This window comes from Typopeltis vanoorti, chromosome 14 (genome assembly GCF_054136105.1).
Source record: "Typopeltis vanoorti isolate ZY-2024b chromosome 14, IOZ_Tvanoo_1.0, whole genome shotgun sequence".
Classification (NCBI taxonomy): Eukaryota; Metazoa; Arthropoda; class Arachnida; order Uropygi; family Thelyphonidae; genus Typopeltis; species Typopeltis vanoorti.
The window spans coordinates 89,743,998-89,758,553 of NC_143562.1; the positions used below are offsets into that span (position 1 = coordinate 89,743,998).

The following is a 14,556-nucleotide window of genomic DNA, read 5'->3' on the forward strand; positions in this document are numbered from 1 at the left end:
GAAAAGAAAAAACGTGATCAGAAGGGGTTTATACAGTAGTCGGCTATCCTTGTCGGCAAGCACCCAAAGACTAGTGTAACATGTGCAATTTTCATTAACACTGTCCCGACATTGGTCGAGTACGGATGCTGCAGGAAATCGATGCTAGATAAAGGGAGGTTAGTGACCTTTCCGGAAACTGATAACGTGGCGGTTCGTCTCTCTTTCGACCATTCGAAATGTACGATTTGGTGTAACTTCGTATGAAAAGGGTTCTCTTTGTATGGAGGGAAGAGATTGGGGTAGGGAGGCGATCTATTGGGTGATAGAACGCATTCAAAAGAAGGCAAGAAAAGGTTTTTTTTTTTTATGAACTTTGCTGATGTTGCCGCATTTACTTGTTATCTGGTTAGATTTCGTAACTTGTGCAAATCTTGAGAACGAAGAGGCAACTTAGGAGGATTTTTCCCACCTAGAAATAAGGGAGCATTACTTCATAGGGGTTTTATCTGTTCATTTTCACACTGAGTGATAATTTTTATCTTCCGTTTGTTATATTTTCTTAAGTTCTTACTCTTCAAAAGGAAGAAAACGATAAATATTAAGTACAGGATTTCCGGTTTTGGTCGACACATGCTTGTAACGTACAAGAGGTTTTTGTGTGAAAAATGGCATAAAGTGCCTGGATCGCCCACTCTTGCTTCCACGGTTTACACTTAACATTATATCTAGTCTGTTTTTGTCATATTTAGCCATAATGACACAACATATGGTAGGGTTGCCATTCGGACTCTTTTAATAAATGTACAGAATATCCGAAATTCAAATTGGTAACATTACTAACTATGAGGATATGATCAAATTTCGTTCAGAATCAACTGCCAATAGTTTGGCTTACGAACAATATTATCAGCACCATATTCAACTATGTTCGAGTTTTACATGAATTTTATTAGAAATAAAGCGCTGTTGATTTACCACAAAGTAATAATCACTCGAGACACTTAAAAACGTCGTGTTTTTAAAGCACAAAAAATGCATCGTAAGGAAAAACAATTAATAAGGCTTGCTTTTATCTTAATATCACTTTATAAAGTTCATTCATTTGTATAGCAATCCAACAATCTTAAAATGAAACACAAATTAGAAGCAGAAAGATGCCCTAAGCAAAATTTCACGATCCTCCTCTTTAACGACGAGATTCTTTTGAGTGGATTTCATCGAATGGTTTCTATGACTCCTCCAGTGTGTTTATTCTTTTGTGTCATCTGCGGACGACATTGCGTCACCAAAAGGCTAAGAAACGTTTACACGGCAAGAAAATATCCTCGTGCAACCCATTCGCTAACAGCTAATTTACCTCGCTTGAAGGTCTGGGAGGGAGAAAATTAGAATTACTGGAGGCAATTTAGACCGAGTCTGAGTGGAACAATCGAATTAACCCCTGTTTCTATCTGCGTACACTAACTAGCGTGGGTAAGACCGCTGGTAATTAAGAGAATAGTCTTACCTAATACGGTGAGGTTAACGAAGTAACTTATCTTCGGATCCGTGCTCACTTGGCATTCGTATACCCCTTCGTCTCGCAGTTGGGTGAACTTAATTTGTAAGGCCCAGTCGTTGGCCTGCTCTATATGAAGGGTTTGGAACCGCTCGTCACTCGTGTATGTGTCAATTCCTACTGTCAGCACGTGGAAATCTTTCCGACGTATCCACGAAACCTGTAAGAAACATTTTTTTTCTTAATGTGATTTGCATTGTAAGAAATGTTTTTTTTTTTTTTCAATAAGTGTTAGTTTATGTACTCCTATTAACAATAGGAGCAATTGTACACAATAATAAGCGATATTCAATTATTTGGTAGTGTTCCAAAACATAAAAAAAAATTGTACTCAAACTATAGTTGCATGAAAAAAAATTACCTTCAAACATTATGAAGATGATAATACTATATATTAAATAAAAATATTATTAGGTCACAGATTTCAGTAATACTTTATGGAACTTATCTAGTCCGTTAAAAGTAGTACATGAGCCTTAATCCTGTAAGTATCCTAGCTCATGAAACTCTGAGGGAACGAATTCGAGACTTCGTTCACAGCGTCATCCAGAGATTTTCGCTAGCTATCCTCTCCTAGGTATTTTCTCTAAATAAGTTTTTAAAGTTTTTATTTTCTCTAAATACCTATTAATGATACCCCATCATAATGGGGAAATCATACAAAGGACACAACTGTGCTCACTCACAGACAAATACGGTTATATCGTCATTCATTGGTATCCCATTCTCTACGAATTATTTGAGTATAACCAGGGCCGACTGGAGGTTTTGCAGGACCTCGGGAAAAAGTTATTAGTGGGGTCCCAAAATATTGGCAAAAAGAATTTTTTTATCAAAAAATCATATAATTTTATTAAACATAATTTACAAACTATTTCCTATTGCGTTTATCAAAATTCATTAGTAATTCTTTTATTAACTATTAATTCTATTATAGAATAAAATAATTTCGTTATCAAATTTTTTTAGAAATTTGAAAGTGTAGGCCCCTCTGAGCTCGGGGCCTCGTCTAAAGCCCGAAAAACCGACGTCTGAGCCGGCCCTGAGTGTTTTAGTACCAAAACGCAACAAATTGTGCAATTGCATTAATATTTAGGGTGTAATACGACTTCTGAGAATTCAGAATTAAAATGAGAGAGCCAAGTAATAAGACATTAGGAACTGGCAGCAGTTTAGGTGTGGGTACTTGAATGACACTTTCAGTAATTAATTGTTATTCGGATTACGGGAATGGGGTTTAACAATTAAAAGAAAATGTCAGCCAAGTAGCCGGTTCTAAACCGCAGTCAGCGCATCAGTTCCGACTTTTTTGTATGAGGTCTTTGTGTGAAACCTCACTTATGTAATTGGATAACAATCAAGGAAGAAATTGTCAAACTGGGTTGAGCAACTTCCTGTTGGATTATCTGTGGCCCTTCACTCTAATCTTTCTCAACACTTGGCTCAAGAATCACCACCATAAAACTCTTGATTTCACGTAAAGCACATATTTTTGTTATCGACTGCCATCACTTTATGACATGCGCAGTAATGCCTAGTGTGTGACGTCACTGCGAATTCAAAGGTGGTGATTGTTAACTTGAATATAATTCGTTGTTTTTTATATGGACCTGAGTACTTTGAAATAAAACTGTTGGCAACAAAAAGTTTCTTTACTATTTTACTGGTATAAGATAAGTCTGAGAAACTTTACTTATCCTCAAAAGAAAGAAAGAAGAAAAAAAAAAGACAAAAATATCATCGTCCGCGAAGTGAGTGTGTTTACCAGTCGTCCTAAGAGCGCATCATACTAGAGCGGTGATCGTACCTTGTCAGAACGGCTGAGTTTTTCCGACACGTAACACACACAGGAAAGGTGACCTTTTGTGGCATCGCATCGGCCATGAGATATGTAGAAAAGCGGAAGGCAGGTCTACGAGATCATCCGTGCACAAACAAAGAGACCCGACCCGACAGTCAACATACGACCATCAGTCATATATTAGAAGCCTGAGGAGATCGGCCCGGCACGCATGACTCGTGCAAGAAGCTCTTGGATAACGTTGATATCTGATAACAGACGTTCTGCGTAATAAAAGAAAGGAAGTTTAAGAAGATTGAACACAGTACAGCAATCATGCAAAGTAATCGGAGCCGAATGATGCTGGATTCGTACAGAAAAACATTTTGAAATTAAAAACCATTTGTTAATCAAACTAATTATCAAAGATAAAACTCTTTCTTGTAATGTAATAATAATCCTTATAAAGACTAAGGATTATTATTATATAAGGATTATATAATAATAATATATAAGGATTATTATTATTATTATATGTATATGTATGTATATGCACTGTATATAAGGACTGGCTTAAAGGAGCGAAGCAAGAATGCCTTTCATCTTCCCCGTTATCTGTAGAGGACAGTGTAGGGATAAGGTGTTATGAGCTATTATTAAAGCTCTGATCATGGCACGAGGGTAACAGGAATAGCCAAGCCTCAGTTAGATCTTCATTTATCCCCAAGAGTATTAAACACCGCATCTCACGGTCGATCTTCCAAAAACCCAACGCCATGTAATGTTCTTATAGTTCTTATAAGAACTGGGCGATGGACTGAGTCCTTGACTCTTTATCCCGTCATCTGAATGAAGTAAATCTGTGTGGATGGAGTGTTATTGAGCTAAAAAGCTCTAGTCATGGCTGGGTAACGGCAATAGCCGAGCCTCAGTTAAAACTTCATTAGCTACAGCATTGCCATTTGTTACCCTGGAAGTCCTAAAAAGCCATGTAATGGAATATAGAGTAGATTTAATATATTATTTATATTCAAATAAGTAAAAGGTGTATGAAATGATTTTTAAAATACTCTTTATGAATTAGTAATAAAATATTTTTATGTTAAAAATAAATTATAATTTATAATAATTTATATTATTTTATTTTAATCCATTATCTAGCAAGTAAATAAAGTCTGCGCATGAAGTAACATTTTAACTGATATTGTAAAGTCGTGATGACGACTTTACAATATCAGTTAAAATGTATCCAAACATATGAAGTGGATTGGTACTAAACCTCAGAAAAGAAGCACTTATTGTTCTTTATTGAAGGGTTAAGCAAAATAGAAGAGAAATCTGAAGAACAATGTATATCAAACGAGGTGGATGAACTCCCATAGACAGCAGGAAGCCTACGATTCTCTAAAAGAGCACTGCCGGTAACATAGTGCACTTTAGGATACTTGCGAAATGGACACCTTATCCAAATGGCAGCATAAAATGGCGCAGAAAGAATATACTGGATGGGAGGGTTAAAAAAAAAACAACTCGCATATGTCCTAATGCACCAAGAGAAGTGACACCAGAAAGAAAAAATACTCCCGACATTGCTGCATCATCTGGAAACAGTCATCCACCAAATGGACAGTTTTTATCAGTAATAGTACAGCAGGAGAAACAGGAGCAAGAGAATCTTTCCACTGTGAAAGAATAAAACGCGGCTCAGAACATTTCGGATAAATAGCACAGGAATCTAAGTGATACTGGTAGAAGTAAGAAACGATAACATCGTACTTTAAAAAAAAAAAAAAAAAATATATATATATATATATATATATATATATATGGGTAGTGTTAAATACTATTTAATAATTCCAAATGAAAGTGCAATTTATTGATAGAATTTTCTTCTGGCCTTCTTTTTTTAAATTCCCTATGGAATAGAAATTGCGAGTAGGAAAGACAAGTCGAATGAGTTTAAGAAACCCGCATAATATGAAGCCATCCTTTGAGTTCATGGTTGATGGAGCATGATAAAGGCAGTTTTATTAATATCTTTTCCTCTTTTTTAAACATGGAAATATGCCAAAGAAAATCTAGGAAAATGACGAGTTGGAGTCGGGAGTTCAGGATTTCCTTAATAATAAATTGTTTAATAGGCAAAATGTTTCATTCTTGGCATATGGTCATAGAAGGAAAGCGGGGTATTAAATGAATACTGTTTGATTGAAAAGTTCATCTTTGGTTCCATAATTCTTCGGATTTCTGTTGGTTCGATCCAATTTGTACAGTGGACTACACACGTTATTAAACAACCATCGCAGAAGATAAGTATTTGGAAAAATATAATTATAAAGTTTATATAAAATATGATTGCATCTATAATATTCTATATCATTTTATTTAAATTTTGCTAAATTAATAAGTTTAGTTCAATATTTTAATACGTTAATTATGCACCTACCAAGACATTGCTATAGAATTCTTATTTTGCAATCTCCGTGTGGTTGCCGGGACAAGAATAGCACCAATGAAAATCCAAGCATGTCGTAAGAGGCGACTAATTGGACGCTGCGATTCGAGAGTTTGAGTTCGCTCTCTTAAGGTTTTTGCCTTAAGGGAGCAATTTCAGTCTCCGAGGAAAGTGTTCTCTGTCACGGCCCGCTGAGGGGCTTTGTCGGTTAATGCTTTTCTTCGGAATAAACAGTTCTATGGAGCCTTTTAAAACATTTTTTTTTTATTATGTGGCATCTACTAAATTTACTAAATGTAGCATCTACAGAATCTTTTAAATATTTTTGTCAGTGACGCATATTTAAGATTGGGCTGTTATGGTAACTCTTTCGGCGGTGTGTTGGTGGAAGGCCATCACTGAGAGGAGCCGACGCTGAGGTGGACGGTCTTTCGGCCACGATTGAGTGGTCTAGGGATCGTCTTAATTTTTAGAGATTGGCTTAATTGAGTATCACCAATGTAGCTTATGCATGTCGTACGAGGCGACTAAAATTGGTACTCAGGGAGGGTGATGGATGTCAATGCTGTAGCCAATGAAGTTCTGAGACTCGGCTATTGCTGTTACCCTCTTGCCATGATCAGAGCTTTATAGCTCAATAACACCTTATCCTTACACTGTCCTCTACAGATAACGGGGAAGATGAAAAGCAATATTGTTTCGCCACTTATAGCCAGTCCTTATAAGGACTATAAGAAAGGATCCTTATTTTGAGAAGCTTAATGATAATTAAGTTTATTTTCAATTCTGTTCTATAAAATATGGCTGCGTGCATAATTATAGTATCCTCTATTCTTACCAACCTGATTGTTATTAATTATTGCTGTGCACAATGGAGTATTTTTCTTTAAAAATGCTATTATAATATAATGTCCATACCAATCGCAATCCAACTTTCTGCATCAATAAAACCCTCTGTGAATAACTATTATCCGAGAAGAAAAAAGCATGGCATTATTGGTATACTTCATGGCCTGTCAATAATGAAAATCGACAGCAGCGCGACTGTAGCATATCAGGAATTAGTAACTAACTGAATAGTTGTGATTCTAAGAATATATTTCAACGTGATAGAAGACTGGGTAACAACTTGATTAGTTCTTGGCTAACAGAAGCAATTCTCTCACATCAGACATTGGTCTTCTAGACGTTAGTAAAAGCCACCGTTCACTTTCTTACGGGCGCTATTAATGTATACAACTGCATTTATTTCGATCGTGCAAGATTTCTCTCGACTATTTCATTAACTCTCTCGAATACGAACTATTCATAATTCCTTTTCCGTGATCCCCCGTAACATCATTCTCAACGATTCTATTTTCACATTCAGCGTGTGTAGTTGGCCTCTTAAAAGCGAACTACATGTTAAGCAGTTTTCGACAAGATACGTTATTACAAACAATTATAGAAATTCCTCGCAGTCTACGCCCATTTAAATAGAAACACAATGCCTTAAAAGTTATTTCCAAAGGATTTCAGTCCACAATTTATTTCGAAATTACCTTTAACGTACTGCTCTTAAAAGGTATTTCTACTAACATTGCAACAGTAGAATTTGATTTAAGTTTCATAGCCGTTTACGTATTGTTTAGCTATCTACGTAACCGATATAACGTACTGCAAATAGTAAACCCAAAAACTATAAAAGCTCTTAAAATTTATCGTGCTATCGATAAAATGCTCTCCTGTTTCGCTAAGTAATGCTTGGAATGCAATAACATAGGAGTTGGTCACGCAAAGTATCAAAGCACTAGAATATATACAGAGAAACGTAAATGTGGCCGATAGAGGGGGATATAGTCTTGTCGTTCCATTAGTTTAAAATGTGCATTTACAGGCATCTGTATTTCGATGGAGGATCTCTTGGAGAATCGTTGAATTTTCGGATAGCAATGCTCTATCGATGATAGGCTTGTAATGTTCTCTATTTATTTACGGCTGTTAGCGCTTTGCAAACGATCTAAATATTTGAAAGCCCAAACTTTATGAAAACGGTTGGTCCAAGTACTGCATTGTTTGCAGACGTGTTCAATGCGATAGGCACGAGGTTGCTAGCTCGAGTATCAATATAACTGCATTGTTTGCAGACGTGTGCGATCGTGATAGATATGAGGTTTGTTACATTAGTTGTAGGCTAACTGCGAAGTTTAATAATTAAACTCGGGTATGCACTTGCTGTAAAAGACAGTTACAAACTTGTTATTAAATCAATAAATACTTGTAATTCTTATTTGTAATCATAGCATTTAAAATAAAGAATTTGCATCAGAAATTCAAAAAATTAAGATTTTAATTAGACACCATAATATTTTTGCTATTCATTGTTTATAAAAGCTAATTTCGTTGATTTCGTTATGTTCTGGATTTTTATTAGATTCTATGAAAAATGTAGTTTAGCTGGTTTTCTTAAACTTAAATTTATCCAAAAAGTTAAATTAATTTAGTCGGAAAAGATGATATATAAATTGAAGTTACACTTCCGTATAGTAATTGAATAGAGCTGTTGACTATTGATTTGCTTGAACAACCATTTCTAAATATAGAAAGTCAAGTAGATCATTAAAATTAAAATATTTCTTTTAGATATGATTTTATTGTAAATATAAAAATAATTAAAATTATATCCGTGATGATAGAGAATTTTGATATGACGTCAGAAATGTTTCTAACATCCGAGACTAGTAGATATGCATCTCCTGAAAAAAAAAAATAAAAAGAAAGAAAAATACGTGGCATAAAAAGCTGTTATGAGTTACTGAAAAGTCAAACTCAACGTACAGATAATCGATTGGGGAATAGTTGAGCCACTTCTTAGTGGGAATAAGAAATTTCATATTCTAGGCGCTTTGCCAATCGTAGTGAGTGCTCGAAATATGTAGCAGAAGTAAGTGCTTGTCAAAAGCTTGCCTATTGTAGCCGATACAGAGAAATAAAACGCGTGAGAGATGCTGGAAGAGTTCGCTAGACGAGATTTCTATTTTAAGAAATGTTATTGATTTTCCAATGAACTTTCTGAGGGCAGAAATCATCTCTGTAATATCTACAGTGAAGCTGGAAGCTAATTAGGAATCAGTTTGCGCTAAATATATTAAGACAAATATATGGTTGCAAGGTAATGATGGAACTTATAGATTAAAATTTATCTGTGGTCGTCATATCTTCAGTATTTTTTTTTTTTACTTGAGCATTAACGTGGAATTGCCTTTTTTCTTGATGAAGTTCATCTTACGATGTGTTAAGACTGATCCTAATAGACATCCTCATGAGGAGAGAGAGAGAATTTATTCAGAAGAAATACATGGACGAATAAACTCGGTAATATCAAATTCCTGATATGTACCTTATCATTACTAGCTTCCTTTCAAAAGCTCAACGTCTGAACGGAGACCTCCACATAGCCACAGTAATGTATGTCTAGAATTGACCAAAGCTTTCGTACATGGACTAGTTTAATAAATACAGCACTCCGGCCAGTTCAATCGAACAATGTGAGATATAGTTTCCATATAAATAAATAAAAGTGTTCATATCTAAATTGTTAACATAGTAGACAACGGTGTACAATATTTTTAACAATTGTGAAAAGTGTGAATTGTTACAAAATCAGACAATAGTTTTTTTTTCTATATCAGAAGTACGAACTTTATATTGAGTATGGGTTGATATCCTTCAAAAACTGAAACAGATAAAACGTACATTTTGGAACATTAAACGGCGTATTAATGTTTTAAATAATAGGCATAATAACAAGAAATTAATTTTGCTCTGTTAAAAAAAAATAAAAAAAAGAAAATATATTAATATTAAAATGCGATGTCTTATTTTATTGCTGACAAGTCGCAAATTTAACGAAATTGTCAGATTCGTTGCAATCACGACAAACGCCTTTTTGAAAGATACTCCACACACCACTTGAATATCATTAGCCAAGAAGAGGTTGGAATTAATTATACTTTCATGAGCTGTGGAATGCGTTATGGAGTAGTCTTGGGACTCTTCCATTTTACTCGGATGGGAGCAGACTTGGGAAGCAAAAATTAACTGGTAGTTAATAGCTTTACGATTGTGTGTAGTCGGAGTTGTAGTCATAACGGACGTTAGTTTTAAGGCAATATCTGACTGGTGTTCTGATAATCAAAAAATGGTTGCTTCTAAAGATTCTACTAGAACATTAATTCTAAATCATTAAGAGAAAACGTTTAGTTATTTGTGGGTGGGTTGCTTGGAAATTGAGCTGGATTGAATGTGGTCTGTGACTTGATGAGCTTCATTCTGATCTTGAAAGCACTAATATGTAATATTTTATTATCTTTTGACTCCTTTGTCGAGCTAAACGTCACATCGACACGAGATAATAACAGAGACTGCGCAAGTCGAACCTACTGTTGTCATGGAAACATGACGTCACATGTCAGTTAATTACAGACTTTCATTTTTAACTAAACTATACAAGAACAGAATTCTGAAGCTAGGACATGAGAAGTGAGTGTGGGTTACGTTATTTCAGTCAGGGAACTACACATCGATTTTAATGTATTTATTTTTCCAGTCTGCTTCATTGTGCTGTACGATGAATTCACATCGTTCCTCGTAAATGAATTAAAACGAATCTTCTCAGTAGGTTGTACATAATTTTTAAGAAAATAATGCCAAAAATATAAAAACAGACAGCTTAGAATATATGAATTAAGATTGTGAGTCAACGTCTTCAGTGAAAAGGGTGACTAAGATTGTAAAGCAAAAGCTACTCGTTCAAGAGTTTTGTTCATCCCATCTTGATTTGGTGTTACTTGAACAATGCTTTAAGGTGGACGAAGGAATTTCTTCTGACCTACAGTAGCGAACAAATAAATCCAAACGCTCACATTTTAAAGACAAATGTTTAATTTTGCAAGAAAATAAGTACAAAATTAAACTCCAACTTGATCTTATAAGTTATGTGTGCTCTTCTGAGGATTTCAAGATTTTAGCTGAGTGTTTAGGAGCTTTTAGAAGGTGGGTGGGAGAAGTCTTCTCAGCCGCTGATTTGCAAATATAGGGTACTCGCTCTCCTTGGACAAACAATTTGGTTCTCATCTGAGAATATGACCTCCTTCCACTCAAAAGCCCGAACTTTGTACACTTTTGCCCACTGAAGTCTTTTTCTGCATAGCCTTCGTCAACAGTTGTTTCGTTTTTGGTCTGTGGAGAGTTTTCCCTTCTTCCAACAATCTTCGACGTACTGTCGCGTCAGAAACGTTATCCCACCTGCTGCCAACTCTCTATTTAAGTCTGCAGCAGCCAATCGTGGATTCGTTTTGCTTTTGCTAACAGTAAACGATCTTGAGTAAGTGTAGTTTTCCTTTTTCGCCCACATTTTCCTTTTCTGTCAGGAGAAAAGGGACCTGCCTCTCTAACCCTCTTTAAAATCACATTAACAGTACCCAAACCAACATTATACTCATTGACATTTTTTTTTTTTGAGTCATGGATGTATGCTGCGAAAAAGTACATATTTTTGAGCGCTTTCTTGGAGATGTATCCATTTTATAGCTACACAAAGAATGTCAACTTATGTACACTATTAAAATCGTACAGCACTATTAATAAACTCACGGAGACAGTTAAAACACGCAGCACTCAAACAAAATAGTGAACTAAAACTGAAAATAGTTAACCGAAACCAAAATTGTGAATTGAAACAAAAATCAAGAACTTGACGAAAATTCGGATTAATTTGTTTGCTACTGAATATATGAGTTCGTTCACCAAAACATAAAGTATAACTTGAACATATCAAATATCAGAACCCAAAAATATTTCGTAATAGAGGAAAAAATACTTCGTTTTTCTGGGAGAAAATTAATAAGATATGGTATTTAAAATCTTCAATTTTGGATTCTTCCTGTAGCTCGTCAACTTAATGTGTTGTCGAAAGTGGGAGAGAAAGAAGGAACTTGTTCACGTGTTTCTTGAACACTAATGGTTTTTCTTTTGGGGAAGAGAGGCTGTTCAAAAGAGTGTATATCACTGATATACTCGTACATTCGCTATTTAGAATGTATTTCTTAACAAAATTTTAAGAGATCAAATGGACAGCGTGTATATGATATATTGGAAGTAGAGTACAGCATCAAGTGTGTTTGACAAATATTCGACTTTGTTGAAATTACCGGAAATAGTAATTACATATATATATATATATATATATATATATATACTACTAGACAAACTGGATTTAGTTGTTTTAGCCGTGAGTCTAACATAATACGCTTAGTATTAAATAAATAAAACATAAAACAATCGCAAGAAAAAGTCCACTTGACAATTTCCGGTTCCTTTTGTCTTTCATTAGTTCTTAAAGTTCTTAAAAGAACTGGGCGATGGACTGAGTCCTTGACTCTTTATCCCGTCATCTGAATGAAGTAAATCTGTATGGATAGAGTGTTATTGAGCTAAAAAGCTCTAGTCATGGCTGGGTAACGGCAATAGCCGAGCCTCAGTTAAAACTTCATTGGCTATAGCATTGCCATTTGTCACCCTGGAAGTCCTAAAAAGGACTTTTCCGGGAATCAGGTGTTCATTCCCTATATGTCCCAAATCTTGTCTTTCATTAGAAAAACAACGGAACCTATAAATATAAAATTGATATAAAAATGTTTGGTGTTAATTATATTTGAATATTGTCTAGAAAAAAATATTGTTTTAAAAAGTAATTTATTAATGTATTCCAAGTAATTTTCAGAGAATCTTACTATTTATTAAAATTTCTACGATTTAAATATTAAAAGTAGATTTTTAAGAATATTAATCTCATTCACCTTCAGTACGCACATCGCTGAAATCTTGGATATCGTATTGCGACCCATATTTTAATCTTCCTTTAACCAAAACAAATTTTGAAAAGGAGGTAAAAACCAAAGGTAAACCGTACTTAGCAGTTTCCGGTGCTGCATCTATTTACTTAACATTCTTTATTAGTTTAATGACAGCATGATTACCGCTATGAAATATTACCTAATCTCATACCGCTCCAAATATGCAATTATTAATAGTTTCTGACGCTGTTATTAATATTTCTTTTTTTCCTCCCTAGCAGCTGCTTTTGCTCTTTTAAGTTTTTGCAGTTTTTGCTTTCAATTTAAAATAAATATGATAAACACTGAACTTTGTAATAATTAATGATCTTCAACGCTATTAAATAGGGTAACGAAATCGATGATTGCACTTACGAGTAATGTTTATTATTCTTAAGTTACTGGATTTTATTCTGACAATGGTCACAGTGCTGTTACATGTTGTGAAACGAGTCTAGTAAAAAAGAATCGAACTGTTTAAGTTTGATTGATATTGTATGAAATGAGGAACTGTGATCTAAGCATGTCCTTACGTTAAGCGGTCTGACAGGTGATTACAATGAATAAAATTATATGTAGTTCCTTGAAATATATAATATTTTTATATAATGTATAGTTCCCAAAAAACGACTGTATAAATGAACTTAAACGCTTAACACGGCAGAATTGTTTAACTTCAACCGACAAGCCTTTCCCTCACCTGTGAGTGAAATTGGTAATTCAGTATAGATCATATTTCTCAACACATCATCTTCATCGCCACAGAATTGCCCATCTATACCTCATCAGCAAACAACTTCAACAGATTGTTCTTAAAATTGAAACTAATGAGTCGCATCTTAATCTCCATATCGTACCACAAAGTCGGCATCTCCGGATCTACCACAACTTACTTGCTTTAAGAACTAATGTTGGTTTCCATACAATCCTTACCACTTTCCTTGAAATAAAGCAAGTTGTCATACACAATTTCACCATGCCTGCCTAATATACAGTCATTACCATGACCTCTAAAAAAAGAAACAAATGTTCATCCGCAGTTTGCTATGGAGAGACTTGCTCCTCCTCAAAACTGTACTCAACACAAATAAAACAGAACTGACTGAAGTTACACACCTGCATTTTTTTCCTTTCATCATCATCATACGTATCAAGGATTTAGGCCTAGCATGGCCTGTTCCGGCCTGATAAGTCATCGCTGAATCGTTTAAGAAGACGTCCTGGTTTTCTTTTTCCTAATGGCTTGTACTTTAAGGCTTGTTTTGGTAATCTTTCTGTTTTCATTCTTTGAACGTGTTCCATCCATTTATGTTTATATTTTTTAATTGTTTCTATTACCGATTCTTGGTTTAATTATTTCATAATTTCTTCGTTTCTTTTGTGATCAAATAGGGTATACTTTGCAGTTTTTCTTATAACCTTCATTTCTGCTGTTGTTAATCTTTGTTTGTCTTTTTGTTTTATTGTCCAGATTTCGCTTCCATACATTAAGACTGGTAGGGCTAATGTATTGTATACTTTTAGTCTGGTTTGTTTTTGAACTAGGTTTGGTTTAAATATAGAGTTAATTACACCTGTTAGTTTTAAATATTTTGCAATTTTTACGTTTATATCTTTTTCATTTTCATATGTGATCATACATCCTCGGTATTTAAATGAATTCACCTGTTCTAAGATCTTGTTATCTATTACTGTTTTAGTTCTTGCTGGATCTTGTCTTTTAAAGGCCATAGTTTTTGATTTTTCTGTTGATATTATCATACCATAATCTTTGGCTATCTCATTTAGATTTAAAATAGCTTTCTGTAAGTTATCTTCAGAATTTGTAATTATTATTTGGTCGTCTGCAAAGAGGAGAGTGTTTAAGTTAACTGTAGGAGAAAGTTTAATTCCTTGATGTAAATTT

The 14,556-nt window shown here is 34.5% G+C and overlaps 1 protein-coding gene across 1 annotated transcript in view; it reads right to left on the reverse strand.

The window, feature by feature from the left end:
• LOC150099748 (kin of IRRE-like protein 1) overlaps positions 1-14,556 on the reverse strand; it is a 137,758-nt gene that overhangs the window by 11,303 nt on the left and 111,899 nt on the right. The window contains exon 3 of the mRNA XM_090403486.1: positions 1,490-1,700. Coding sequence (XP_090259612.1) covers positions 1,490-1,700 — 211 coding nt within the window. The remainder of the gene's footprint in view (positions 1-1,489; positions 1,701-14,556) is intronic.